Source organism: Serinus canaria, chromosome 14, assembly GCF_022539315.1.
Source record: "Serinus canaria isolate serCan28SL12 chromosome 14, serCan2020, whole genome shotgun sequence".
In the NCBI taxonomy this organism is placed as follows: Eukaryota; Metazoa; Chordata; class Aves; order Passeriformes; family Fringillidae; genus Serinus; species Serinus canaria.
Window position 1 is genome coordinate 14,289,027 of NC_066328.1, and position 25,458 is coordinate 14,314,484.

Genomic DNA, 25,458 nt, shown 5'->3' on the forward strand with positions numbered 1-25,458 from the left:
CCTATTCATTGAGGAAAAGAAACGCTCTGCATGCTGTAACTCCGAGTTTCTATCTGTTAATGGAACGTTCCAGAATTCTGGATTGTTTTCCAGCGTGAGGCTCAGTCAGGTTTGGGATCAGGGCAGGAAATATTTCGATTGGTCTTTTCCTGGTGAAAGCTGAACTCACTCTCCATTAGCTGGGCTTTTTACCCAAAGCAGGGAGATGGAGGTTTTGCCTGAGGCAGTGACTCCCAAAGGCAGAGCTGGACCAGAATGCTGAGGCTCCCCAAAAACTGGGGATGCCTTTCTGGAACTGCCTAAAACCAGAGGCTGCACAAAACTGGGGGATAAAAGGTGTTTCTGTTGACTGAAGGGCCTTCAGGGACATTTAGGGCAGACAAAGGCTGCACCCAAAATTGGATCACAGGTCAGGGGTTTTCACACTTTTATAAATCTGGGCCATTTGCATCTTGGGGGTTAATCTGCCAATTACAGCTTCAGGCAATCAAGTAATTTTCTTCAAGTTTGCTGCCCCCAACTCACTTTTGTTCACATTTCTGGGGCCTGAGCCAGTGAGGTGTCCTTGATTGCCAGGCCTGGAGAGGAATTGTTGTGTGTGCCCAAAATGGGAGAGCAGCAGCTCACATTGCACGTGGAGCTTAGAGTTACACACTAAAGAACTGCAAATTAAAATACATGAAAATCATAAAATCCAAACCCCTAAAACACCACAGGGAGTGTCCCCTTGGCCCATTTCCTCCTGGAGCAGCCCTGCTGGGGCAGCTCCTACCTTGGGCTGGTTGTAGTGCTACACATGGAGTTTAGAGTTACACACTAAAGAACTGCAAATTAAAATACATGAAAATCATAAAATCCAAACCCTAAAACACCACATGGAGTGTCCCCATGGCCCGTTTCCTCCCGGGGCAGCCCTGCTGGGGCAGCTCCTACCTTGGGCTGGTTGTAGTGCTCCATGGACATGGTGATGACGTTGACGCCGATGATGAAGGTGATGAAGAGGTCGAGGTAGTGGCTGGTGCACAGGCTGTGGATGGACCTCCTGGCCGGGGAGTAGTCGGCGTAGTAGGGCCTGCGCTGGGCTTCTGTGGGGACACGGGGACAGCCCTGAGCCACGGGGCTGCTGGGCTGCTGGCCACCAGCACGGGGCCGGGGCGTCACCTCCCAGCTGCACACGGGGTGGGGAGCAAAGGTGGGAAGGGGCTGAGTGATCCCTGTGGGATCTCTGTGTGATCCCAGACTGATCCCTGAGTGATTCCTGTGTGATCCTTCAGTAATCCCTGTGTAATTCCTGTGTGGTCCCTGAGTGATCCCTGATTGATCCCTGAGTGATCCCTGTGACTCCTGTGATCCCTGAGTGATTCCTGTGTAATTCCTGAGGGATCCCTGAATGATCCCTGAGTGATCCCTGTGTGATCCCTAATTGACCCCTGAGAGATCCCTGATTAATTGCTGAATGATCCCTGAGTGATCCCTGTGTAATTCCTGATTGATCCCTGTGTGATCCCTATGTAATTCCTGAGTGATCCCTGATTGATCCCTGAAATATTCCTGATTGATCCCTGTGTGATCCTGCCTCCCACCACAGCCCGGGCTGGGTTTTTGGGATGAGCAGGCTCTGGTGGCAGCCAGCTCCTTCCCTGTGTCCCACTGTCCCCTCCTGGCGTGGGCAGCAGGGAGGAGCAGGATGGACACAGGACCCCAAGGCAGGGAAAGCTCCAAACGCAGCAGAGCTGCAGCTGCAGGCGAGGGCAGAGCTGGGGCAGCATTCACTCATCTCTCTCTCACTCATCCCTCTCTCACTCATCCCTCTCTCACTCATCCCTCCCAGCCCTGCAGCTGCCAGCAGTGTCCCTGGTGTCCCTGGTGGGGGGAGAACGTGCCCCGAGCTCCAGAGGGTTTTGGGGGCCTTTGGAAGGCCTAAGGAAAAGCAGCAGGGCATTCCTGAGGGATGGGAGCACACAGGACACAGCCACAGAGCACAGGCTCTGCCAGGACAGCCAGCACAAGCTCCTCTGGAAAAAGAAATACAAATTTACTTTTATAGAATAGATAATTAAACAATATATCTGGGGCTCAGGGCATGGCTGCACCTAAAACCATTCCCATGAGTTTTATATCTCTGCCTCTGGCTGGGATTCCTCCTGTTTTTCCTCTTCAAAATGTGGAAACTTCTGCCTGTGACCAAACTGCTGGGAGTGTTCCAAGGAGAGTGTTTGGACCCCAGGAGTGCATTTACTGCCTGTGCCTCTCTGCACTGCAAGTGTGACCACAGGGATGGCTGTGGGCACTCAGATTCCTTTCAAAGTGAGCAATGTAAATATTCTGAGTTTACACAAGGCCAAGGCAGCATTACTGTGCATTTCACAAGTGGAAGAGGCACTGAGGTCACACCCAGTCAGAGCAGCATTGTTCCTCACAGAGAGGGGATTTTGCAAATATTTCAGCAAATGCAGCTTTTGATGCGTGAAGAGCTCAGAAAAAGTTACCTCACCTTGACAGTAAGGAGGGAAATCAGTTCAGTGTCCTCCTGAAATCCATCTCCCACTCCTCTCATCCTGCTAATGCCTTTCAGATGGAAGGACTCTTGAAATGTGGGAGTTTTATTGTTTTTTTTTTTCTTGGTGCAACTGATGCCAGATCAGAATCCAAACCCTTAAAATTAATTGGATAAAGGGAAACAGAATCTGCAGCTCTCTTTCAACTACATTTTTTTTTCCTGGTAGTTAAAAGTACAGTGGAGGCATTTGAAAAACATTTCCTTCTGACCAGGGTCACCAAGGCTTTTTTTTGCTCTGCTGAGGGGTGTGGAAAAACAAGATGAAAGCAACCAGAATTGTTTTTGAATACATTTTTTTTCCTGTTGCTTTCATGTGCCTTAATCCTAGGAGTCATCTTGGACTGCTGGGGCTGTCTGTGCTACTGAGCTCAGCCTGCCTGAAAAATAATAATAAAAACATTGCAGTATAGTATTTATTTCAGCCTGTACAATGTGCTTTCATGTGTTTTCAGGATTACAACACCCTTGTCCTTTTTTAAAAATTATTTTTAGGGAAATGTCTTCTTGGGAGTGCAGATAACTCCTTGGGAGGTCTGAGAATACCCTTAACAGTTAAATGTTCTATTAAGGGACAATTTATTAATGGTGAATGGCTGATTAATGGATTCCAGGGGATGAGCAGAGATGGGCTGGCAGCACATAAGGAGAAGAGGTTGCAGGTGGTTTTAACCACCCCTCACCTGCCCAAATGCCTGATTTATTCACTGTTCAGCAAAAGATCAGGTGTGGATTCTGTTTTATCAACTCAGCACAGAAGGAGCATCACAAGAAGACATTTTCCACTGCCAGGCACTGAGCTGAAACCCTCCTGAGTTCCCTGGCAGCATCAGAGCTCCTTCTGCCCATGGGCAGGAGAGGAAAAACCAAGGAGGAGGCAGCAGAGCCAGAGGTGGCTCTGTCCTAGAGCACAGAGGGGTCCCACAGGTCTCTCTCAGCCCTGCCCAAGTTCCTGCTGGGAAAACTTAGGACAGGCTTAACCCGAGGGAGCTGCAGGTGAAGCCTGGCTCCTTTGGGATGCACACAGCCCAGAGGCAGAGTAGGGGACAGGGAAGGAACTCCAGCAGGGGGAAACATCCAAGGAGAGCTGGCATGGAGGGGACAGAGGTGACAACAACCACATGCAGCAGGGCCATGCTCAGGGGGGACCCCATGCAACATCCACTCCAGGAGATGCTGCCCGTGCCAGGCTGGCAGAGGGATCTGGGATGTGCCTGGAGAGGGCAGGGATGTGCCCAGGGATGTGCCTGGAGAGGGCAGGGATGTGCCCAGGGATGTGCCCAAGGAGCCAGGATGTGCCTGGAGGGAGCTGGGATATGCCCAGGGATGAGCCCAGGGATGTGCCTGGAGGGAGCTGGGATATGCCCAGGGATGAGCCCAGGGATGTGCCTGGAGGGAGCTGGGATATGCCCAGGGATGAGCCCAGGGATGTGCCTGGAGGGAGCCAGGATGTGCCTGAGGAGTTGGGATGAGCCCAGGGACGTGCCCCAGCAGCCAGGGCAGGCTCAGTGACCCCAGGAGGGCTGAGGGGCTGCAGCAGGGTGGGAGCAGAGCAGCCCAGCCCCCCACAGCTCTGGCAGGACAGGCAGAGCTCCAGGGCTCCAGAGCTCATTCCCAAACCCTTCAGGAAGTTTTACCTCAGTTGGCAGCACAGCAAAGAGCTCTGGGCTCCTCCCAGTTCACAGTTTTAACTCTTAGAGGGGATTTTAAGCCCCCAGATTGTGCTGAGGGTTCACTGCACACCCCCGACTGGGGCTGGCACAGGAGGACTCTGGGCACAGCCACCAGGGGACCCCAGCAGGCAAAGCACAGCCTGTGCCTTGGGCTCGCTGGGAGAATGGGGCTTGGGATGAGGCTCCCACCAGCCAGCTGGCAGATCTCTGTCATCATGGAATGGTTTGGGGTGGGAGGGACCTCAAAGCCCATCCAGCGCCACCCCTGCCATGGCAGGGACACCTCCCACTGTCCCAGGCTGCTCCCAGCCCCATCCTGCCTGGGCACCTTGGGGTTCTTGTAGGTTTTTGTCCATTTTCATGGAATTCCAGGATGGTTTGGGTTGGAAGGGACCTTAAAGCCCATCCCATTCCACCCCTTCCACCATCCCAGCCTGGCCTTGGACACTTCCAGGGATCCAGGGGCAGCCCCAGCTTCTCTGGGAATTCCATCCCAGCCCCTCCCCACCCTCCCAGGGAGGAATTCATCCCCAGAACCCTCTGGCAGTGGGAATGCATTCCCCTTGCCCTGGCACTGTGTGCTCTGTAAATGCTCTCTCTCCACCAAACACAGACAAGTTTCCCTTCAGCTGCTGGTTTGAACTGGTGGAAGTGCAGGAGGGGAAAAAAAACAACCAAAAAACAGATGAAAAAAGGAAAATCCCAGCCTTTCCTCCCCCTGCTTTTAGATGCTGGCTAATACTTGAATCTCACCTCTCTGCAGAGTATTTCCACTTTGCTTGTGGTTCTGCTGACATGGAAATTAATGAAGCCCCGTCCTCCCCTGGCTTAAAAGCATTTTTAGTTGGCATTACAATTCCCAGCTCCAGCTCCTCCATTACAATGCTCTGCATGAAACATTAGAAAGCCCTAATGGGGTTATTCATGCCTGGAACAGAGCAGCTCTGTACCTGCAGCTGCCTGGAAAAAACAGCAGCAGGGTTTGAGAATTCCCTGCTTGGAAACTCTGAACCCTCAGGGATCCAGCACCCAAAATTGTAGCTCCAGCCTCAAGGGATTCTGCTGGATGTGGCACTGAGAGGGTGTTTAAATTCAAATATCACCACGTGCCACCCTCTAGAGAAAGGTTTGCAGTCACTGCTTTGAAAGGCACCTCTGCTGGGGCTTGAAATTTCCCTCATCCTTCCACAACTCCCAGCTCTGGTGGGAGAAGCCTCAGAGGAGCAGATTTGTGGCCACTCTCCTCTCACAGACCTGAAATCAGGAAAAAATATTTCTGAATTCTCAATTTCTGGGGTTTCCCTGAAGGGACACCACTGAAAGGCAGCCTGCTCCTAGCTAGAGCTGGGATTTCCAGCTTTCCCAGCTTTCCCTGCTCTGCTTTCAGCCCCCAATGTCACCCAGACCCTCCTGCAGCCCCTGAAACCAGGGCTGAGCTGACAGGCAGATCCAGGAGGGCTGGGATGGATCCCAGGGGCAGATCCAGGAGGGCTGGGATGGATCCCAGGGGCAGATCCAGGAGGGCTGGGATGGATCCCAGGGGCAGATCCAGGAGGGCTGGGATGGATCCCAGGGGCAGATCCAGGAGGGCTGGGTTGGATCCCCAGGCTGAGCAGACCAAGCTGCTCCAGGTGTTTTTAATGCAAACCTTCAGTCTGGGGAGGCTGCTCTGGGTCTGTGTCTTCTGAGAAGCTCATTAAAAGGCTGAGAGCAGCAGGGTTGTTAAATTACCCTTGGATGGAATGGATGGAGCAGGGACAGCGTCAGGAAAAATATTCTGGTTTATCTTGATTTTTTTTTTTTCCCCTTCACATAAAAAAGTTCACTGAGCAGTTCTGCCTTTAAAACCACATCAAATGCATTTCTCAGTGTCCTCACCCCCTGCCCTCTGCTCTCCTTGAGCAGAGTGAACCTGCTGCCAATCCCTGCAGCAAAGTGGCCCTCAGATGGGAAAGAAGAAATGTTTTGGAAAGATCTGAGGTGGTGACAGCACAGAATTGGGCTCAGAGGGACCATTCTGCTGAAAAATCACCCCAAAGTAGGTGATGACCCCCCATCCCACCTGAGAAGGAGCTGGGTCCTGCTGCAGGGCTGAGTTCTCCATGGAGCAATCCCTCTGCTGTGTTCCCAGACAGCAAATCCTGGATCCAGCCTGGGACTGGTGCCTAGGACCACTCAGCTGAGGTTTAACCCATTCCCAGAGTTGTATTTTGCACAGAACAATCCCTCTGCCAGGCCCTAAATCTTGGATCCAGCCCGGGGCTGGCACCCAGATCACCCAGCTGAGGTTTATCCCATTCCAGGGCTGTGTCCCAGGAACAATCCCTCTGCCAGACACCAAATCCTGGATCCAGCCTGGGACTGGCACCCAGATCACCCAGCTGAGGTTTATCCCATTCCCAGCCTGCCACAGCTCCGTGGTGCATTTTTGTGTGTGCAGGAAGGGACAGATCCCCCAGCCCTCCATCCCCAGGGACATCACAGACAGGGGACAGGACACACAGACAAGGTGCCAGGCAGACAGCAAGCCCAGAGGGTGCATTTGTGGCCTAGGCTGGATTTTCCTCCTGTTAAAACACAAATTCTTCCTCCTCTCCTGCTCTGCCCAGCGCTGGGAATGCTGACTGAGGAAAAAGCAGGGATCTCATCCAGCCTTCCCACATGGCTCCCTCCTCTCCCTGGGGTGACCAGGCTGCTCCACAGGGGTGACACAGAGTGCTGGGACACATGGAAGCAGTGGAAGGGACGCAGGGAAGCAGAGGAAGCTGCCAGCTGCTGCCACCATGCAGATCCCAGAGCTCCACGAGCACACACACGCTGCCCACAGGCACAGCTCACATCTTTCTGAGTCTGCCACGGGTTTTTCATCAAATCCATTAGTCACCTAAATCACCCAGGAGGTTCAAACCCCTCCCAACCGAAACAAAAATACATCCCTTGAAATGGAAACAGCAATTTCCCAAAAGTGCAGCAGATATTTGGGTTCACCTCGTTAACAGCTCCAGCTTGGGTGCCAAGCTGTCCTTGCAGGTAGAGCCAGACATTTTCAGGGAACCTTCTGGAAGCCCAGCACATGGCCAAATGTTTCACTTCTCAGCTGCTCTATTGACTTGATCCCCTTCCAGAAATCTGTCCTCCTCCCTGTGTGCTCTCCATGAAATGTTACAAGCCTCATCTGTGCCATGGCTGGGCTGAAATAGCTCCTTGGAGGTGGTGGATAAAGAGGGACAATGTCACAGTGTCCATCACTTTGACAGGGACTGGCTCTTTCTGTGTCTGAGCTGTGGAGTCACAGCCAGGCTTTAATAGGATTTATTTCCTAATCAGGAGCTGAGCTGTGCCTCCATACCTGTGCCCCTGTTCTCTCAAAGGATGCTTAAAATTGCTTTTTTTTTTTTTTTTTTAATGTCATATAAACTTTGAGTTTATCTGAATGTCTTTTGGGTCAGGACATTGGGGTAGAAGCTGCACAAGGAGGGCCCCTGGGACCCTAAAACTGATTCTCCTCCCTGTGCTGGAAATGCTGCCTTCAGTATTTCCACCCTCACACTCCCACAGCTAAATGGGAAAAGGGGAAGGAAATTGCATTTGAACTCTTGGAAATCTCTGGAGAGACTCGGTGTCTGAGCTGGATTTCATTTTGAGCCAGGCACTGAGCTCACAACTGGCTAAAACCAAAAGGGCTTGGCCCTCCCTGTGGTGTCACTAAGGTCCTGTGGGGACAGCAGGGCCACCATTAGTGCTGAGGTGTCCCCTGGCTCTACCAAGGGGCCCCAGGGGAGCAGGAGTGGGGCTGTGAGGGACACAGCTCCTGCCCCAGGCCTGGAGGGAGGCAGGGAATGGGATGGGCTTTATCCCAGCACAGCCTGTGCTGTGTCCTTGGAGCTGGGCTGCTTTTCCAGCTGGGAATGGGAAATCCATGGCTTGATGTGTGGGACACAACAATGTGTCACAATATTCGGTCCTTCCAGGAGATGACATGGCCAGGCAGAGTCACAGCACTGCTGCAAGCAGGGCCAGGAAAGCTCAGCCTAACCTCTGACTAAGCTCAGCTTTGATCCCAGTGGCCAAGCCAGGTTTGCTCACTCCTCAAAAATGCCTGGCAGGCTCTCCCTGCTCACTGAAAGTCTGGGAAAGCTGGGGCTGCTCTCCTGGCAGATTTCCTGGGAATACCCTCACAGGTGCAGCCTGCCTGGGGGAGGTGGGAATGGGCAGCTTTGGGGCAGGAGAGGAGCACAGGCTCAGGTGGTTCTGGGGTTTGATGGTCCCTATGAGATCCACTGAGGAGGAAATCTTGGCTAAAGGCCTTGTTTGGCTAATGGCCCTGCCCCTGGCCAGCGTTCCAAGGACAAAAGGAGTCCCAGGACTGAGTCCCAGCCTGGAATGGGACGAGCATCTCCTGTCATGGACACATTCCCAAGAGGATTCTCCCTGCTGTCCCAGGGCTCTGTCCATGCCCCCATGCAGTGTCTGTGGCATGCGGGGCCATGCTCCAGGATTCCCAAACAGCATCAGCACTGCTTCAGCTGAGGGAAGAATCCCCAAATCAAAGAATCCCCACCACCATCCTCTGATGCAGACGGCGCGTTAAGGCACGGGGGAGCCTCAGAGAGGCCTCCAGGCACAGGGGGAGCAGGGAAACTGTTCACCCCTGTGTCCCTTGGTGCTTGCAGGGAGGACTCTGCTGGAGGAGCATTTTCCCTCCAGCCAGGTGAGAAGGTGACATCTCCCACCAGGACAGTCCCAAGGTGTCACCAGCCCGAGCCTTAAGGCACCGCCAGAGAGGTAACGAAGCAACGCAACCTCGTGAACCCCAACAACACCAAAAAACCCCAAAACTAAAAGGAAATCTCGCTTTGGGAGCAGGCAGGGCTCAGAAAGATTTTGGTTTGTAAGGCACTCTACCGACCAGACAGGTACATCTCCTTACTCCTGCGCTTTTTCTCCAGGCGCCGCAGCCGCTTCTCCTCCCGGCGCCGCGCCTCCTCCGCCTCCTGGTGCTGCCGGCACTTGTGGAAGTTCTCCACCACCACCCCCACGAACATGTTGAGCACGAAGAAGCTGACGATGAGCAGGAAGGAGATGAAGTAGAGCAGCATCCAAGGGTTGTGGTTCTGGATGGGCTGGGAGGGGAGGGAAAAACGAGGGAGAAGCGGCACAGAGCAGGTGGGTTGAGTCAGTGGTTTTGGAGCAGCAAGTTGTGTGGGGAGGAGGGGAGGACAGGGAGGAGGATTTTCCCCAAGGATTCTCCTCTCATTCACCTTCTCACTGACTAAAATTTTGCTGTTTGGTGCAAAACCCACCCAAAACCGCCTCACGGGATTTGATTATTTTGGTATTTATTTCACACAGCTTCAGCTAAATCTCGGTGCATGAGCAGCATCCCACCAGCAAGATCGTTTCAGCTAAAGATAGGCTCCAGATTTTGAATTTTTTTAGATGTGGGCTCCTGCTTAATGTTTCTCAGTTGTTACCAGATCTTCAGAAGTGGGGGAAATGAAGTCCAAAGTGTTACTGTGGCTCTGGGTGGGTCCTACTCATGCCAGACTCGACTTCCCACGGAAAATGCCACGAAACTCTCAAACTGAATGCCTTTCCCACAACATTCCTGGTGGTTTCCCATCCTCAAGCACACTCATTCTAATTCATTCTACATCCCCTGATGCAGGACACGCCGGAGCTTGTCCTACATGGGAAGCAGCCATGGGAAAGCAACTCCAAAAAATGGAACACTGGTTCCATTTTTGTGAGCAAAAGGAACCTCGAGGAGGTTCTACAGCTCTGCTGCTTCCTGGGATTTCAAGAACCCTGGAGTGCCCAGGCCTGAGGCTGGAGAGAGGAGCACAGGTGGGCTCTGCAGGACAGGTACCTGTTGGTCAATGCCCACGGCATCCAGCCCGTCGTACATGATGTTCACCCAGCCGTCCTTGGAGGAGAGGACAAACAGGGACATCAGGGCCTGCAAAACGGACAGAAGGGGTTGGTCCTGCCTTTCAGTCCCCAGAGAAGGAGCTCCCAACTCCTCCTACGGCCTGGCCTGCTTTCAGCCATGTAAAGCACTTCATTTTCTTCATTTGCAAACAGAACAGGGAGGAATCTGCAGAATAAAAGGGGCAGCTGAGGGATGGCATCCCAAAGCAGTGGCTTTAGGACAATTCTCCTAAAACCAAGGAATTGTACGACCATAGCAAGAGATCAAGGGTTGATCTGATCCATATTTACACATTTAGGGTAAAAGACAGAGATTTCCAGATAAAGTCATAGAATGACCAAGGATGGAAAAGCCCTCAAAGATCACCGAGTGCAAATATGACCCCACTGACAGATGACTGCAACATCAATTTTGGAAACTTCCTATGATGGAGGCTCCATGCCCTCCTGAAGCCACACATTTCAAGTGCCCATCCATGGAAAGCTGGCACAGAAAACCCCTGCAGGGAGGACTTTACCTGCCCCAAGTTGTCGAAGTTGTACTTCCTCCGGACCCATCTGTAGTGAGCGTTGGTGCAGTCAGCCTTTGTGGTGATGTTTTTGACATCAGGGCCGTCACAGTAGTAGAACTTGCCTTTAAAAAGCTGCATTTGAGAACACAAATTAAAAAAAAAAAACAAACCAAAAAACCAAAAATTAAGCAGCTTTGCAAAGTCTGTTCTGTGATTTATCTTTATTCCTGCAGCAGAGTTCATCAGGGAGGTCTGTCTGCTCTCCTAATCCTGAGATCCTTGCTGGGAGCAGCTGCCAACCCCACCCTGGATCATTTCTCCTAAAGCCTGGCTCTTCTTCCCAAACTGAAATCTTCCTTTGGAGGCATTTCAGCTCTTTATTTCCACCTCAACCCCAGCTTGTGAGAAAAGCAGCTTCTCTTGTGCAGCAGTCACTTACAGGGGAGGGAAAGGCTTTACCTGGACCCCTAAAATCCCAAAGATGATGAAGAAAGCACAGCAGATGAGAACAATATTCCCAATAGGCCTCAAGGAGGAGATCAAGGTTTCCACCACCAGCTTCAGACCTGGGGCTCTGCTGATGACTCTGGAAAAAAAAACCACAAGGCAATGAAACTTTTAATTTTTATGTATGTCCTGTTATCACCCAGCTGCTTTTCCTCTGTTCTCTGGGGCTGGCTCAACCCTGCTCTTCCTGCAGGCAGGGAATTCTTCAGACAGCCAGAACATTGCCAATCCCATCAGATGGAATTCAAACAGTGACAGCTGGGCAGAGTGAGGAGGGGACACTCCCTGTGGGCAGCACATCACAGAGCTCCCACCGTGGGAGGTTTGCTCCTCACCCCAGGAGCCTGATCCCTCCAAGGGCTCTGATCCCAGCCCAGGGACACAGGCAGGACCCTCCTTCCCCTCCCAACACGTGAACATCTTCCCAGTGGGCCTGGAGAGCACGGCTGGTGCTCCTCCTGCTGTAGTGGCCATGACAACTTCCCAAACAGAGTAATTCCAATTTGTTTCCTAATTAGTTCCTGAGCTGGCTCTTAGCTAACAGGAGCCTGTCATCAGCAGCTCCACAGCCAGAGGGTCAGTCCTGCTGGGAAGCAGATTCCTGGTGTGCTCTGAGGCAGGTTTGAGGAGCTGCTTTTCTGGAGGAGAGCCTGGGGCATGCCCTGCCCTGCCCTGGGGATGTGGCAGTGGAGCCAGCCCAAGCCAAGCTTTCCTGGGAAGGGCCAGGTGGGAGTTTTGCCTGAAAAACATCACAGTTGTTTTTAGGATGGGCTTGTGGAGGGTGAGTCCTTGCAGGGAGCTGCAGCTCACAGGGCCAGTGATGCCTTGTGCCTGCCAAGCCCACAGAAAAGCCTTTTGTGCTGCAGCTTTTCCACAGGGTCTTGTTTGAAAGGAATCATGTGGAGACTGAACTGCACCTCCAAAGTGTTAGGAATGGTCCCTGGAGCCATCCTGTGCTCAGTGAGGCCGTGGTGAGAGGTGATGAATTCCTTTCTATTCATAGGATCTGGCCTAGTTATTCTCAAAAACCCATTCCCTCTTTCCCCCTCCCCTTTCCTCATGAACTGCCCGTGCCCTGAATCCTGTTCCCATTTCTGTGGGTCACACACGGTGACAGTGTGTCCAGCACTGCCAGGGGGCACTGGTGCCACCAGCACAACAGCAAGGAGCCAGAAACACTGATTTCCTGGTCACTGAGGTGGCACAGAGCACAAAGAGCTGTTGTTCTTGTGGTCTAAAAGATTCCCTCTTCCTATCACTCTCACCAGCACAGCTTTGTCCCAGAAAGTTTCCAGGTTTTTGGAGGTGACTGTCTCATTCCCCTGAAATTTCAGAAAAAAAAGGGTTCCTGTTTCTTGCCAAGCAGGATGAAACCAGAACAGGAGCTGATCCAAATCCCCCCAAGCATTATCCCTCTTTATTAATCATAACCAAAATACAGATTATCTTGACTCCTGCTCTCAAACACTGGAAGCTCTGCCCTCCTGAGCCTGGCTGAGGGAGGAGCTGCTTTGCAGGGATGTTTGGCAGGGTCAGGAGAGCAGGGAAGGATGCTGGAGCTTATCAAATCCTCATCAGCACCTGTTCAACTGCAAATCCCTCTTTGCTGGGGAATGTCTGTGAGGATTTGGGAAGGGCTGATAAAACTGCAGTGTGGAGGAGGCTCTGACTGCTCTCGCTCTGGATTCTGACAGCACCTCTCACTCCAAACTCCAGCCACGCGTGTCTGAGCTGGAGGAGATGAACCTGAACTCATTTCACCGCTTTCAAACCATTTCTCACTGAGTTTAGAGATCCCCAAAGATGTTTCTACCCGTGCTGGATTTCAGTTTTTCAAGGTATTAAGCAAGACCTTGTGCATTTCCCAAACTGATTTATCAGCCCCTACCGGAGAGGTCTCAGGGTCCGCAGAAGCCTCAGCACACGAAGGACTCCCAGGATTTTGGCTCCTCCTGCCGATGCCATGGACACAATGATGTCAATGATGGACACAAAGACCAGCACTCCATCCAGGACGTTCCAGCTGCTCTGCAGGTACGTGTTCTCCCCAGAGAAAAAGCCAAGAGCTACCACCTGCAGCCAGGAGAAGGGACACGTTGAAATCTTCGCCCAGATCTGTCACTCTGGCACGGTCTGGTCTCTGCCAGAATTTGCTCTGGGCCATGGGATGAAGCTCTAATTACCTTAACCATCATTTCAACCACGAAGATGGCAGTGAAGATGTAATTAGAGACACTGAGGAATATCCTTTCCTGGAAAACACAGAACAACAAAGAGACACCAGTCAGAAACCCAACATTTATCTTGCAGGGTCTGGTCCTGGGGAGATGAAGATCTGGATGGGGGATGGAGGAAGGAAATGCCTCTCACCGTGCTCAGGGGGTCGATGTCTGGTCTCTCCAGAGCTATGGTGATGCAGTTGAGGAAGATGAAGACCAGCACCACGTGGTCAAACATTTTGTGGGCGATGACCTTCTGGCAGGTCACTCGGAGCCTGGAGAGAGGCGGGAAAAACAGATCCTTCAGAAGTTTGGGTCAGGCTCCTCCCCAAACCCTCCTGCTGATGGGCCACCAGCACCAGCCCAGCTGGTGAGGCAGCATCTCCACGCGCTTCAGCCATGTCATTAATTATTAATTATTACTAATGCTGGCTTAACACTGACAGCAACGGGGTGAACCACACAGTTCTGCCCACACCGAACTGAAAACTCCACCTCAAAATCAGGAACTGGATCTCTAAAACTCCGAAGGATTTTTCCCAAGGGGAGACTGGCTAGGAAGGCAATATTCCATTACCTCAAACCCCTGCTGGGCTGGAATTTCACTGGAATTCCTTACCTGTTCTGTGGGGAGAACAAGTAGAGGGACCAGTTCTCGTGAGTCTTGCACCACTGGGGTTTGTAGGGCTCCAGGGCTTTGCGGATCCGGTAGCAATAACTCTGGATAAAAAAGAAGGAACACCTTTTCTTCCTCTTTTATTTTCCTGCCTCTTCAACTTTCACCGTGGCTTTGTGGAAGGAGGGGGCAGTTAATGGATTTTTATTGTGCCTGTAGGTGGTCACAGCTTTTGGGACAGAGCTGTGCTGGCCATTATCACATTTGTCCAAGAAAATAAGGAGGAAAGAGGTGGAAAAAGGGAAGAGATGGACAGGGTAAAGCAAGACTTCTGGGAAGGGGTCATTTTGGAGATACAGAGTTGTGCCAAACACAAAAAGGCCTCAAGCAACCAAAAAGTGACATGGAAAACATCTCTTTTTAGGCTTTCATGACAGCAAACAGCTCCCGTGAGTAAAGCCATTCACCTGTTGTGTCTGCAGCTCATTTTGGAGGGTGGCAATCCCAATTGGCCCAAAAATGAAGCATTTTTGGGAAAAAAAGGAAGTTTTACCTCATGGGATTGTCACGGGCCTGTGGCATTCACATCCTTTGAAAAAATCCCTTTGCCCAGGATTTTTCTCCTAGGAAGCTGAGAAGCCTCAGGGAAAAGGAAAACAATTCTTATCTCATTTGCCTCTCCCGTGTTTTGCTGCTTTGGAATGGGTTTGGAGATTGTTCCATTGGATTCTGATTTTTTTTGACTCATTGGCCAATCAGGGCCAAGCTGTGTGGAGAATCTGGAAAGAGTCACGAGTTTTCATTATTGTTCTTTTAGCATTTAGTAAGTATCATTTCTGTATAGTATAGTATAGTATTCTTTAATATAATATAGTACTATAAAGGAAAAAATGAGCCTTCTGAGAACATGGAGTCAGATTCATCATTCCTGCCTTCGTTGGGACATTTCCCTGCAAATACAACAGAGGCCTAAAAAGATCTCTCAAAAAAGGGACCTTTCAGGAAGCCAAGGCCCATCCCTCAGCTTGGGATAACACATTTTCGTGTTGGATTTCCATCCATCTGGCCTAAAAAGAGCTCTTAAAAAAGGGATCTTTTGGGAAGCCAAGGCCCATCCCTCACACATTTCCATGTCGGATCTCCATCCATGTGGCCTAAAAAGAGCTCTTAAAAAAGGGATCTTTTGGGAAGCCAAGGCCCATCCCTCACACATTTCCATGTCGGATTTCCACAGTTTAAAAGCAAATCTCTGCTTTATAGCCATGCACCGTGAGGGATGTGGGGTGAGTGCAATTTGAGTGCTCAAAGGAAGAACAAACAGTCCCGCTGCCCTGTGAGCCTGACAGAAGAGGCCTGCAGAAACGCTACTGCAGGATCCACCCGTCCTTTTAGGAACGGAAAAACCCCGGAGCCCCCGTCTCCCTCAGCACTCACGTCCTCCGCGTCCTCCTCGTAGTCCAGCGCCTCCTCCTTGTGCCCGTCCACCCTGAGGAAGAGCTCGGCGGGGCCGTGGCCCATCTTGCCGTTGCAGCCGCGGAGCTCGGCGGGCAGCAGGGCGGCGGGGCCGGGCCCGAGCTGGCGCACCGAGGGCACCCTCAGCAGCTCGGGCAGCAGCTCCTGCGAGCGATCCGGGGACTCGGCGCGGCGCGGCGGCGGCGAGGGCCGGCCGGGCGAGCCGCACTTGGCGTCGTCCGAGTCGTCGTCCGTGCTGCCCTTGCCCTCCCCGGAGAGCAGCGATTCCCGCTCTCCCGACTGGCTCTTCTTCTTGAGGCTCGGCGCCCGGCCCAGGCTGTTCCAGCTGGAGCGGCGGCTGCCCCAGGTGCTGCTGGTGGCCCAGTTGGCGCAGGGGGAGCTGCGGAGGCTGGACTGGGAGAGAAGGGAGGTGTGGGAATCCGTGAAATCCGAGGGGTTTGGGAAAGCTGCAAAAGGTGGGCCTCGGAGAGGGCACCATGTGTTGCAGCCGGGGTGTCTGTACAGATCACTGACGGGACAGGACTGCTGGGAACGTGCCTTGAGATGTTTGATTTTCCAGCATCACTCTCATTACGTGGTTATCACAATGCCAGCAGCTCACATCCCAGGCAGCAGACAAAGAACTTAACGTTATAACTTACTTTAAAAGTTTTTTGACCAATCACACAAAGCAAAAGCACACTGACAGTTCCATCCAACCACTACAAGCACACGTACCTTTGGTTAAACAATGCTTGCTTATTTTGGATACAATACCTGCTTGAGAGCCTTAAACACAATGCACAGAGCTCCATTATTAAGCTTAGAACTCCCTAATATCTCTCTGGATAGACTTTTCTGTAGCTTATGGAGTTATTCTAGACAAGCCTTAATACACAGACCATTGTTCCATTTGTCTTTTCTATTTCTTATATAATTTTTCTGCTGACCTATCTCATGGCTGCTGCTTAGCTCCAATCTCAGTTCTGCTGTCTCTGAGGCCTTTTACAGCTTTCCCCAAACCCTCTGATTTTATGGATTCCCACAGGGAGGGAGGGAGGGGTTGTTTGCCCCCCAAAAGATTGGGGAGTTTTGCCCAGACTGGTAAAAGTCACGGCCTCTCCTTCCCTGCCTAGTGGTTCAGGCTGTTGATTTGAGGTTTCTTGGTTAATGTACTAATTAATGTGGTGGGTTTACCTCCTTCCAAATCCAAAGAATAAGAGGGAAGTTCCCAACATCTGTACGTTTATACATGCGTGTTCATAAAGGCGTGTCAGCTTCCTCAGCATTTAACAGGTTGTTAATTCTCATAGCTCATTATTAATTGGTTTTTTTTTTTGTCAAACACAAAAGAAACTGCTAGCAGCTTCTGTTAAAACATCACTGCCATGGTGCAAAACCAACACAGCACCGCTCTGATTCCAGCCTTGAGATGGGAGCACCCAGCCAGGGCCACACTGAACCTGGAGCACACCTGGAGCACAGCCTCCAACCCTCTGTCCTGGTGACTCCCTGGCAACACCAACTCTCCATAAAAATTAACCCAAAGACATCAGTAAGTGGCATTTTGCTGAACTTTGCTCATGTCCTGTAGTTTCAGCTCACAACTTCCCTGCCTTCCAAAGGGAACATGAGTCACCCAAGTGCCTGGTGGGAACTGTGTCCCTGCTTCCATTACTTTCCTGCCATTTGCCGCGTCAGGAAGTGGAGTGAATGTTCCTCCTCCACAAATTTCAGTGCGTGCCTGCACACTTGGGCAGGTACAGGCAATTCCCAGGATGAGAGAGCTTAAGGTCAGTGCAGAAAAGCCAGGAGGAAAACTCCTTTGTCCTCCATGGCTTCTTCCCAGCGCCAACAAAGCCAAGCTGCCTTCCTCCTCCTCCTCCTCCTCCTCAGCGCAGCCCTGCCTGCTTCCTCTGCCTCTGGCTGGTGGCACTGCCGCGCTCCCCGAGAAGGGATTGGAAGGATGAACATCCCTGTCCAGCAGCTGGCACTGCCATGAAAGCCCAAGGCAAACAGCAGTCAGCTCTGTTTGCTTTTCAAAGGCATTAGGTTGACTAAGCAGCTTAGCAAGGGGGATGGTGGCTGTGCTGGGCGTGAGGTGCCTTCACGCTCTGCTGCCTTGATTTGAACATGATCTCGCAGCTCTGGAGCACAGGAGTGGGACGGATCAACAGCAGCAGAAATCCACTCTGCCTGCTGCCTCTGCTCCCCACGTGCCCAGAGCTGCCCTGCCAGCCCCCTGCTGCGGGCACGGCTGCCAGAGCAGCAGCTCAGCCTGATCCTGGCATCGGGTGAATGTCACACCCTCTGGGGGAGCACAGTGCCTTCCAAAGGAGCCGTGGAATTATGGAATGGCTTGGCTTGGAAGGGACCTTGGGGATCACCTCATCCCATCTCCTCATTCCAAACCCACTCATCCCTTGTTCCCCTGATTTCCCCTCCAACAGGGGAAATCAGGGGAACAAGGAATGCCCACCTCTGACACGGTGTAAATTCAAGATACAACCCCAAAACACCAGGGGGGCTGCAGGTCTCATCCTCACAGAACACCTGACAGCTTCTCCAAGACATCCCAAAGGGCTGGTGTGGCTGGAAAAGATCCCTGCTCCTCCTCTGAGGGGTCAGGGGTAGCTGGACTCGTTCAGGTTATGGCTGTCCAGTGAGATGGTTTGGCAAGGGCTTCCAGGGATCCTGGTACTTCCCTGCTTCCCCTCTCCACTGACTCACTGTCCCTGGCTGTTCTGCTGTCCCTGCCTGCCCCAGCACTGCACACCCCAGCTCTGTTCTCCAACTGCCTTGCTACCCATTTCCCTCCTCCACCACCCTCCTTTTCCTTTTCCAGCAGCGCCTGTCCCCAGTGTCCCACACGACCCTCAGCTGAGGCCAGCTGGTGCTGACAACACCAAACTTGTGGGATCAACCCCTGTCAGGGCCATTCCCTCGATCCTGGTGGGTGCCTTCCACCCCAGAACATCCCACTACCACCTGGAAACCAAGATTCCACCCCAGAACATCCCACCACCACCACCTGGGAACCAAGATTCCACCCCAGAACATCCCACCACCACCACCACCTGGGAACCAAGATTCCACCCCAGAACATCCCACCACCACCTGGGAACCAAGATTCCACCCCAGAACATCCCACCACCACCTGGAAACCAAGATTCCACCCCAGAACATCCCACCACCACCTGGGAACCAAGATTCCACCCCAGAACATCCCACCACCACCTGGGAACCAAGATTCCACCCCAGAACATCCCACCACCACCTGGGAACCAAGATTCCACCCCAGAACATCCCATTACCACCTGGAAACCAAGACCCCACAGCGCCCTGCGTCACTTGTTGGCCACAAGAACCCGGGGCTAGGACCAAGGGCCAGGAACCTGGGACCTACCAGGGACTTCTGGTCGTAGCCCATGGGGTCCAGCGAGGCGTTGCTGCCCCTCCTGGAGTCGCCGAGGGCGTGCAGGGAGTCCAGGTGTGGGGAGCACTTTGGGGTGGGCATGGGGGTGGCGGCCGTGCGCAGGATGATGGGCGGGGGCATGGCCCCCCTGCCCTCCAGGTGCCCGTTGGGGGTGACAGCCAGCGAGTACATCTTCATCTCTGCAGGGAAGGGGACAGGGTGGCACAGTCATGTTTCCTGAAAAATCCCCTTGCCCAGGATTCTTCTCCTGGGAAGCTGAGAAGCCTCAGAGAAAAAGGAAAGCAGTAATTATCTGATTGTGTTTTGCTCTTTTGGAATGGGATTGGAGATTGTTTACCCACAGGTGGTTGGTTCATTGGTTTCATGTGAATTGTTTTGACTTTTTGGCCAAACAGGGCCAAGCTGTGTCGGGGCTCTGGAAAGAGTCACGAGTTTTCATTTTTATCTTGTTAGCCTTCTCTAAGAATCCTCTCTCTATTCTTTAGTAGAGTATTCTTTAATATAATATAGCATCTTAAAATAATAAGTCATCCTTCTGAGAACATGGGGTCAGACTCATCATTCCTTCCTGCCCGCAAATACAGTAACAGAGGACACCACGTGAGGGGACACTGCTCCTGGGGACCTCCAGGAACTCTGCCAGCTGGAGCTGTGGGCAGTGAGATCCCCCCAAGGTGTTGAAAGGCAATGGGTGAATGCCACGACCTCTTAAGGGGCCTTTGGGAACTCAGTGTCCTCCAAAGGAATTGTGGAATTATGGAATGGCTTGGCTTGGAAGGGACCTCAGCTTCCCCAGCAAGTGGCTCTGCCCCTTCCTCAGCCGAATTCCATCTGCTCCCCACAGAGAGATTCCAGCATCTCCTTGGCTGAAACAAATCCTGGTTCAGAAGCATTTGGAGGGATCCTCACAGAGCCCGAGCTGGGAATCAAAGGAAGCAGGAACTGAGGAGGCTCCTGTTTGCCATCATTCACTGTTCCAATGTGTGATCCCTTTCTGTCACCCCTCTGGCTGCACAGTGAAGGCTGTCACCTCCAATTCCATGTTTTTGGTACACCAGAGCAGTGTGGGCCTCCCCTCAAATCGACTGCCAGACCCTCCTGGAACACAAATGAGCAGCAACATTTTCCATCCATCAAACCGCACCCAAATGCATTTTGTGTGGGAAACCAAAAGGAACAGATGAGAACTTGATTGATTGGAAAAGCTGCCGAGAAGTGGGGTGAGAACATTGCTGTCAGCAAAGCACTCTGTGCTAATGGTGCAGGAGGAGGGAGGAGACACGGCTAAAAATTCTTGGGGAACGTTTAAATTAGAAAAACATCTGTCTAAAGGAAATATCAGGGCTCATTTAGCCTCCCCTACACTTTGCAGAGCTGCTCTGGTGACTTTGCAGTCAGATTAATTGCTAAATTAACTGGATTCTTCCACCGTGGAAGCAGAGCTGGAGCTCCCAGATTCCCAGGAAAATGCAGACACAAAGCCCCACCTGTTGCTCTGAGGTCTTTCAGCTTCTCAAACTCGTCCTCGAAGTTGGCAGATGTCTTGTCCTCATCTGTGTCTGACCTGTTGGCATCTCCCTGCAGAGAGGAGGAGGGTAATTAACAGCCCAGATTCATTAGGATTCCTCAGCAGCTCAGAGCTACCTCTGCTCCCCGTGGGTGGTTTATGCCAAATTCCCTCTGAGACCACCCTGGGAATGATCCCAGGCAAGTCCCTCTCCCTGGGTTTCACTCATTTGGACAGAAAGGACCATGCTGTGGCTGTCACCGTGTCCCTGCCGTGTCTCTGTGCTTCCCACACTGCTCCAGGAACAGCAAACCCCAGGGGAAAACATCCCAGAGCAGCTGGAATTGCAGGAATGACTGAAAAACCTGGCATGGTGGGGCTCCTTTCTTTGCTCTCTTCTGATCCCTGCTGAAAGCACTTGGGGTTTGATGTCAAAGGGTGTCAGAAGGTTTTAATTCTCTGTTTGACAGCACTTTCAAATTGACTTAGGTCTGGAAAGCCTGATTTGCTCTCTCTGTGCTGGCTGGGGTTGTTTTGGGAAATCTCTTGGCAACCTGAGGCAGAGGGCACGAGGCCAGCTTGCCTGGCAGCCCTGCAGCAGCTCAGGACAGGGAGCAGCCACCCTCAGCCTGCCTTTCCTCCTGGGAGTGCAGCTCGCTCTCCCTTTTGGACACATCTGCCACCAGAGATGGTCAGCCTGGGACACAGGAGCCATGCCCAGGCTCTCCTTCCTTGCTCAGGGAGGGATTCCAGCAGGACTCAGCCCTGCAGAAACCTGTGCAAACTGTCAGCAGAGGGCTGGATGGAAGGGCTGAGCCCAGAGGAAGGAGCACAGTCCCTGCCTGGTGCCTGGACAAACCCCCCAGTTTGCAGAGGCACGGTGCTGACGTGGCAATGAACTTCACTCTGCTGTGATTTACTGCCAGGAGCTGCAGCCAGGATGAGTGAACAGCCTGAGCTCCCTGATTCAGCTTTGTTTCACAGCAGAAACACCAGTGCAGAGGGGATGAAAGATCTGCACAATTCTGGAAGGTTTGCCTGCTCTCCCGGAGCAGCTCTGGGGGGGATTTCAAAATGACATGGGAACGGTGTAAACACAAATATGCAATTATGGCCCTGCTTGAAGTCTGGCTACTTGTACTAAACACAAATGTACTAAAAATGGGTTTGTGGCCATTTAAGTCTCTTCTCTTCTAGGAAAACTCCTGGCAAACTTGCTCCAGAGGCAGATCAGGAGCTGGGATCAGGCTGAGAGCGTGTGCTGTGCTTCACAGGACAATTTTAGTGCCCTTGCTGAAGCCCTGCTGATGGTTCTGAGCTGAGAGCAGCTCTCAGCTGTCCCAGGAGTCCCTCTCCAGATAAATAAAAGAAACACCTGAGCAAATGGAGGAGAAATTCCCCTCAGTGCCTCCTGTGACTGCTCCTGTCAGCCCCTGTCAGAGGCAAAGTCAAAGAGGTCAGACCAAGAATTCCCAGGGTAGCAGCAGAGCCAGGGATGACAAAAGCAAACCCAGCTCCAGGAGAATTTGTCTTTGGTTTGCAGCCACAGCAGCCTGGTTTGGTGGAAGGTTCCCTGCCTGTGGCAGGGGGTTGGAACCAGAACTTTAAAGTCCCTTCCAAGCCAAAGCATTCCAGGATTCCATGATTTCCCAGTGCAAAGCTTGAGAGGAGCCCTGGCAGCTGAGAAGGGTTTTGGGCAATGCCTCTCCCTGAGACAAGTGACAAGCCCACAGGCCTGATGTCAGGATTGGTGATAAATGGGAGTGGAGAGCAAAATGTGCCCTGCAAATGCCATGCCTGTGGTTGCTGGCCCTTGGGGTGAATAATCCAGGCTGGGAAAAGCAGAGCTTGCACACATTTAAATCATGGTCTGTAACAGCTCTGAAAGGAGCCATTAGGGCTGAGCAGGGAAACCACAGCTTGTCTGCAGGAGCAATCAGGCACTCAGAGAGCTCTGGCCTCACATCAGCACCAGGTTCAGCCTCCCAGAGGGCAGGGCAGGAACGGGAGCTGCTCCCTGCAAAGATCCCTGAGAGGAGAAAACTTCCTTCCACCTCAAAGCATCATCCTAACGGCCTGAGAATTCCATGTCAGGAACCTGGGAACAGCTTTGGAGCAGCTGTGCTCCTGGCTTTGAACATTCCAGAAGGGACAGAGTCCCAGGGAAAGGACAGGGCTTGTCCTGCCTGCTCCTCAGGGCTGGAAGATGTGGAAGCACAGGACAGAGCCACGGACAGCACAGCCCCGTGGGGGGAAAGTCCTGCTGAGAGCCCTGAGCTCCCTTCAGGACAGGCAGCCAGCCCTTGTCAGCTGATTTAATCTCTTTGGGTTGTATAAAAGCTCTGAATGCATTGAAAGCCTGAGTGCCACCACACAGAAACACAAACCATGGAGTACATGGGAGGTTTGGGGAGTAAAATTAATGCTAAATTATTTCTTCTAAACCACACAGCAGGTTGGGTAGGAGATCAGAGTTCTGGTCCCCCAATTCCCATTCCACATCCAGTTTGGCTTTAACTGCAAAGATTGATCCAGAAGAGATTCAGGTGCCCACCACAGATCTTCTGTGCACCCCTTAAATTCAAATTTAGGGATGTAAAGACTGATCCAGAAGAGATTCAGGTGCCCACCACAGATCTTCTGCACACCTTAAATTTAAATTTAAATTTAGGGCTGCAAAGATTGATCTAGAAGAGCTTCAAATGCCCAGCCAGTTCATCTGCACCCCTTACAATCAAATTTAAGGCTGCAAAGATTGATCCAGAAGAGCTTCACATGCTCACCACAGCTCATCTGCACCACTTAAATTCAAATTTAGGGCTGTAAAGATTGATCCAGAAGAGCTTCAGGCACTCAGCAGAGCTCATCTGCAGCCCTTAAATTGAAATGTAGGGCTGCCTGCCTGGGCAGATGTTTCCCTGGTGGATCCTCCCCCCACGTGTGTGTCAGGTTTCTCCCCGTCCCTCAGCCTGGATGTCTCACCTCAGCCTGGAATCCTTCCACCAGGATGGCCACCAGGAGGTTGAAGAGCACATAATTGCCAAAGGTCATCAGGGCCACGAAGTAGAGGGCAGCCCAGGAGGAGGTGGAGGCCATCCCGTTGTAGAGCACCACGTTCCAGTCCTCCTGCGTGAGGATCTGCAGGGAAGGGCAGGGGAACAGCCTCAGCTCCTCTGTGCACTGGATCCTGCCACTCTCCCTCTCCTCCTGACCCATCTCCTGGCAGCTCTCATGAGATGAGGCAGCAGGAATTGCCTTTGTTCAGCTCTCTGCACCTGATGGCAGATATTTATAGAAATTTGCCTTTATTTAGATCTCTGCACCTCTGCTGGCCAAGCCTGCCCTGCCTGCAGGAACTGCCCTGCAATCCCTTGGGAAATGCAGCTGGCACAGAGCACAGTTTAGATCCCAGATAGCCCAAGGTGAAGGATGCACTGCCCTAATCCCATTATTTCCTGGAGCTGTTGCCTCCTTTGATAACCATCAGAAGATAACAGACCTGAGGCCTCAGATCTTGTCTCCTTTCAGGCTGCTCTTTGCAAGGCAGCTGGAGCTGAAGGAAAGGGTAAGGGACAGGATATTTAATGAGATAAATGACATTGGGTGGCTTCAGAACCTCAGGGAAGTTGTTTCCTTTAGGTAAAAACATTGGGAAAAAAAAAAAATCCCCATCCCTGCAGAGCTTTGCTTGGAGGGATCTTCCTCAGGGATTTTCACTCTCCAGCTTCAAAAATCAGCTTAGAGAAATGGATGACAGGCTCGTGTTCCACATTAATTCTTGCGGTGAGAACGGCCTCAAACCCCCTGAACCAAGGTGGCTTTGGGGACAGGAGTGCTGCACTGAGTCATGCTGCTCAATAACCTTCCTGGGACACAGGACTGAGCCTCTGTGCTCTGTGCCAGCTGCATTTCCCAAGGGATTGGGAGGAGAAATGCAGCAATGCCTGTGTTGGGAAGGGGAAAATGGGAAAGCTCTGAGGCTGGGGCTGATTTGTCCTTGTTCCTTTGTGAGAATTTATATCCACAGGGAAGGCTCTGGCCTGGTTTCCACCTTGAGTGATGCTACTCTGCTTTTAGAAACTTCATTCACACTTGTTGCACTCAGATTCTAAAGCCTGAGCTTTGACACACAAAAGTCTAATTTTTATATTTAAAATACCCTTGAAACAGCAGCTGGCTCCTCTCTCAGGTTGTGAAACCTGACAGGAATTTCAGGCACAAACCAGGCTGCAGAGGAAACACAACTTTTTATATCAAGGCTGCCCCAGCACCTCCAGCTCTGATTTGGGAGGGGATTTGTCACCCCAAATCGCACAGAATTGTTTGCAAAAGGCACTGAAGGAGACAGAGATCTGCAGGGCAGGAGCAGGATGGGCAGCAAAAAGGAAAATAAGAGTGAATGCCCTCCTTTTACTGATAAGAGATATGGACAGCGCTGCTTTTGAGTAGATTTCTTCTCCATCAGGGCTTTTAGACCCATCTCTGCCCTAACAACTCTTCACTCCAAATTTGACACCTCCTGGAATAAAAAACTCCTCGTGTTCCCCATTAAAACATCCCTGAGGACACAGAGCTTACCTGGAACACAGTCACGATGGCCCAGAGCAAGGAATCAAAATTCTTCCTGTCTGGAACCGTGTCTCCCGTGTCGGTTTTCAGGCTGAACTTGCACCCAAAAAGATGCATGCCAAGGATGCTGGAGTGGGGAAAGAGGCAGATGGAAGAAACACCTGGGTGAAATGTGTTTGCAGGGAGGATTGCAGGGGTTTTATGGATGCTTTTCCACTCCCAGTGGTTTGGTTGTTTTTGACCCCACAATTTGGTTTTCCTGCCTCACATTTTGTTCCTGTTGTCTGCACTGAAGGAAAATCCAGGATCTCCTTTGACTGGAAAAATGACAAACCATGTTGCCAGCTCCCTGCTTTCTAAGCAAAGGATTCTGAGGGGCAAACAGACAGAAATCTTGGAATCTGCACAGCTTCCACCCCAAATCTAACCCTGGTATGGGTCCGGTCAGTGACAGGCACAGCTCAGGAGCCTCTGAGGGG

At 51.9% G+C, this 25,458-nt stretch overlaps 1 protein-coding gene across 1 annotated transcript in view; it reads right to left on the reverse strand.

Annotated features, from left to right (window-relative positions):
* CACNA1H (calcium voltage-gated channel subunit alpha1 H) overlaps positions 1-25,458 on the reverse strand; it is an 80,272-nt gene that overhangs the window by 24,583 nt on the left and 30,231 nt on the right. Inside the window, exons 5-18 of the mRNA XM_050980128.1 lie at positions 24,989-25,106; positions 23,393-23,548; positions 20,391-20,481; positions 18,874-19,082; positions 15,450-15,881; positions 14,019-14,119; positions 13,551-13,674; positions 13,364-13,432; positions 13,069-13,253; positions 11,133-11,259; positions 10,680-10,805; positions 10,100-10,189; positions 9,161-9,353; positions 934-1,085 (exon numbers count right to left, since the gene is read on the reverse strand). Coding sequence (XP_050836085.1) covers positions 934-1,085; positions 9,161-9,353; positions 10,100-10,189; positions 10,680-10,805; positions 11,133-11,259; positions 13,069-13,253; positions 13,364-13,432; positions 13,551-13,674; positions 14,019-14,119; positions 15,450-15,881; positions 18,874-19,082; positions 20,391-20,481; positions 23,393-23,548; positions 24,989-25,106 — 2,173 coding nt within the window. The remainder of the gene's footprint in view (positions 1-933; positions 1,086-9,160; positions 9,354-10,099; positions 10,190-10,679; positions 10,806-11,132; positions 11,260-13,068; positions 13,254-13,363; positions 13,433-13,550; positions 13,675-14,018; positions 14,120-15,449; positions 15,882-18,873; positions 19,083-20,390; positions 20,482-23,392; positions 23,549-24,988; positions 25,107-25,458) is intronic.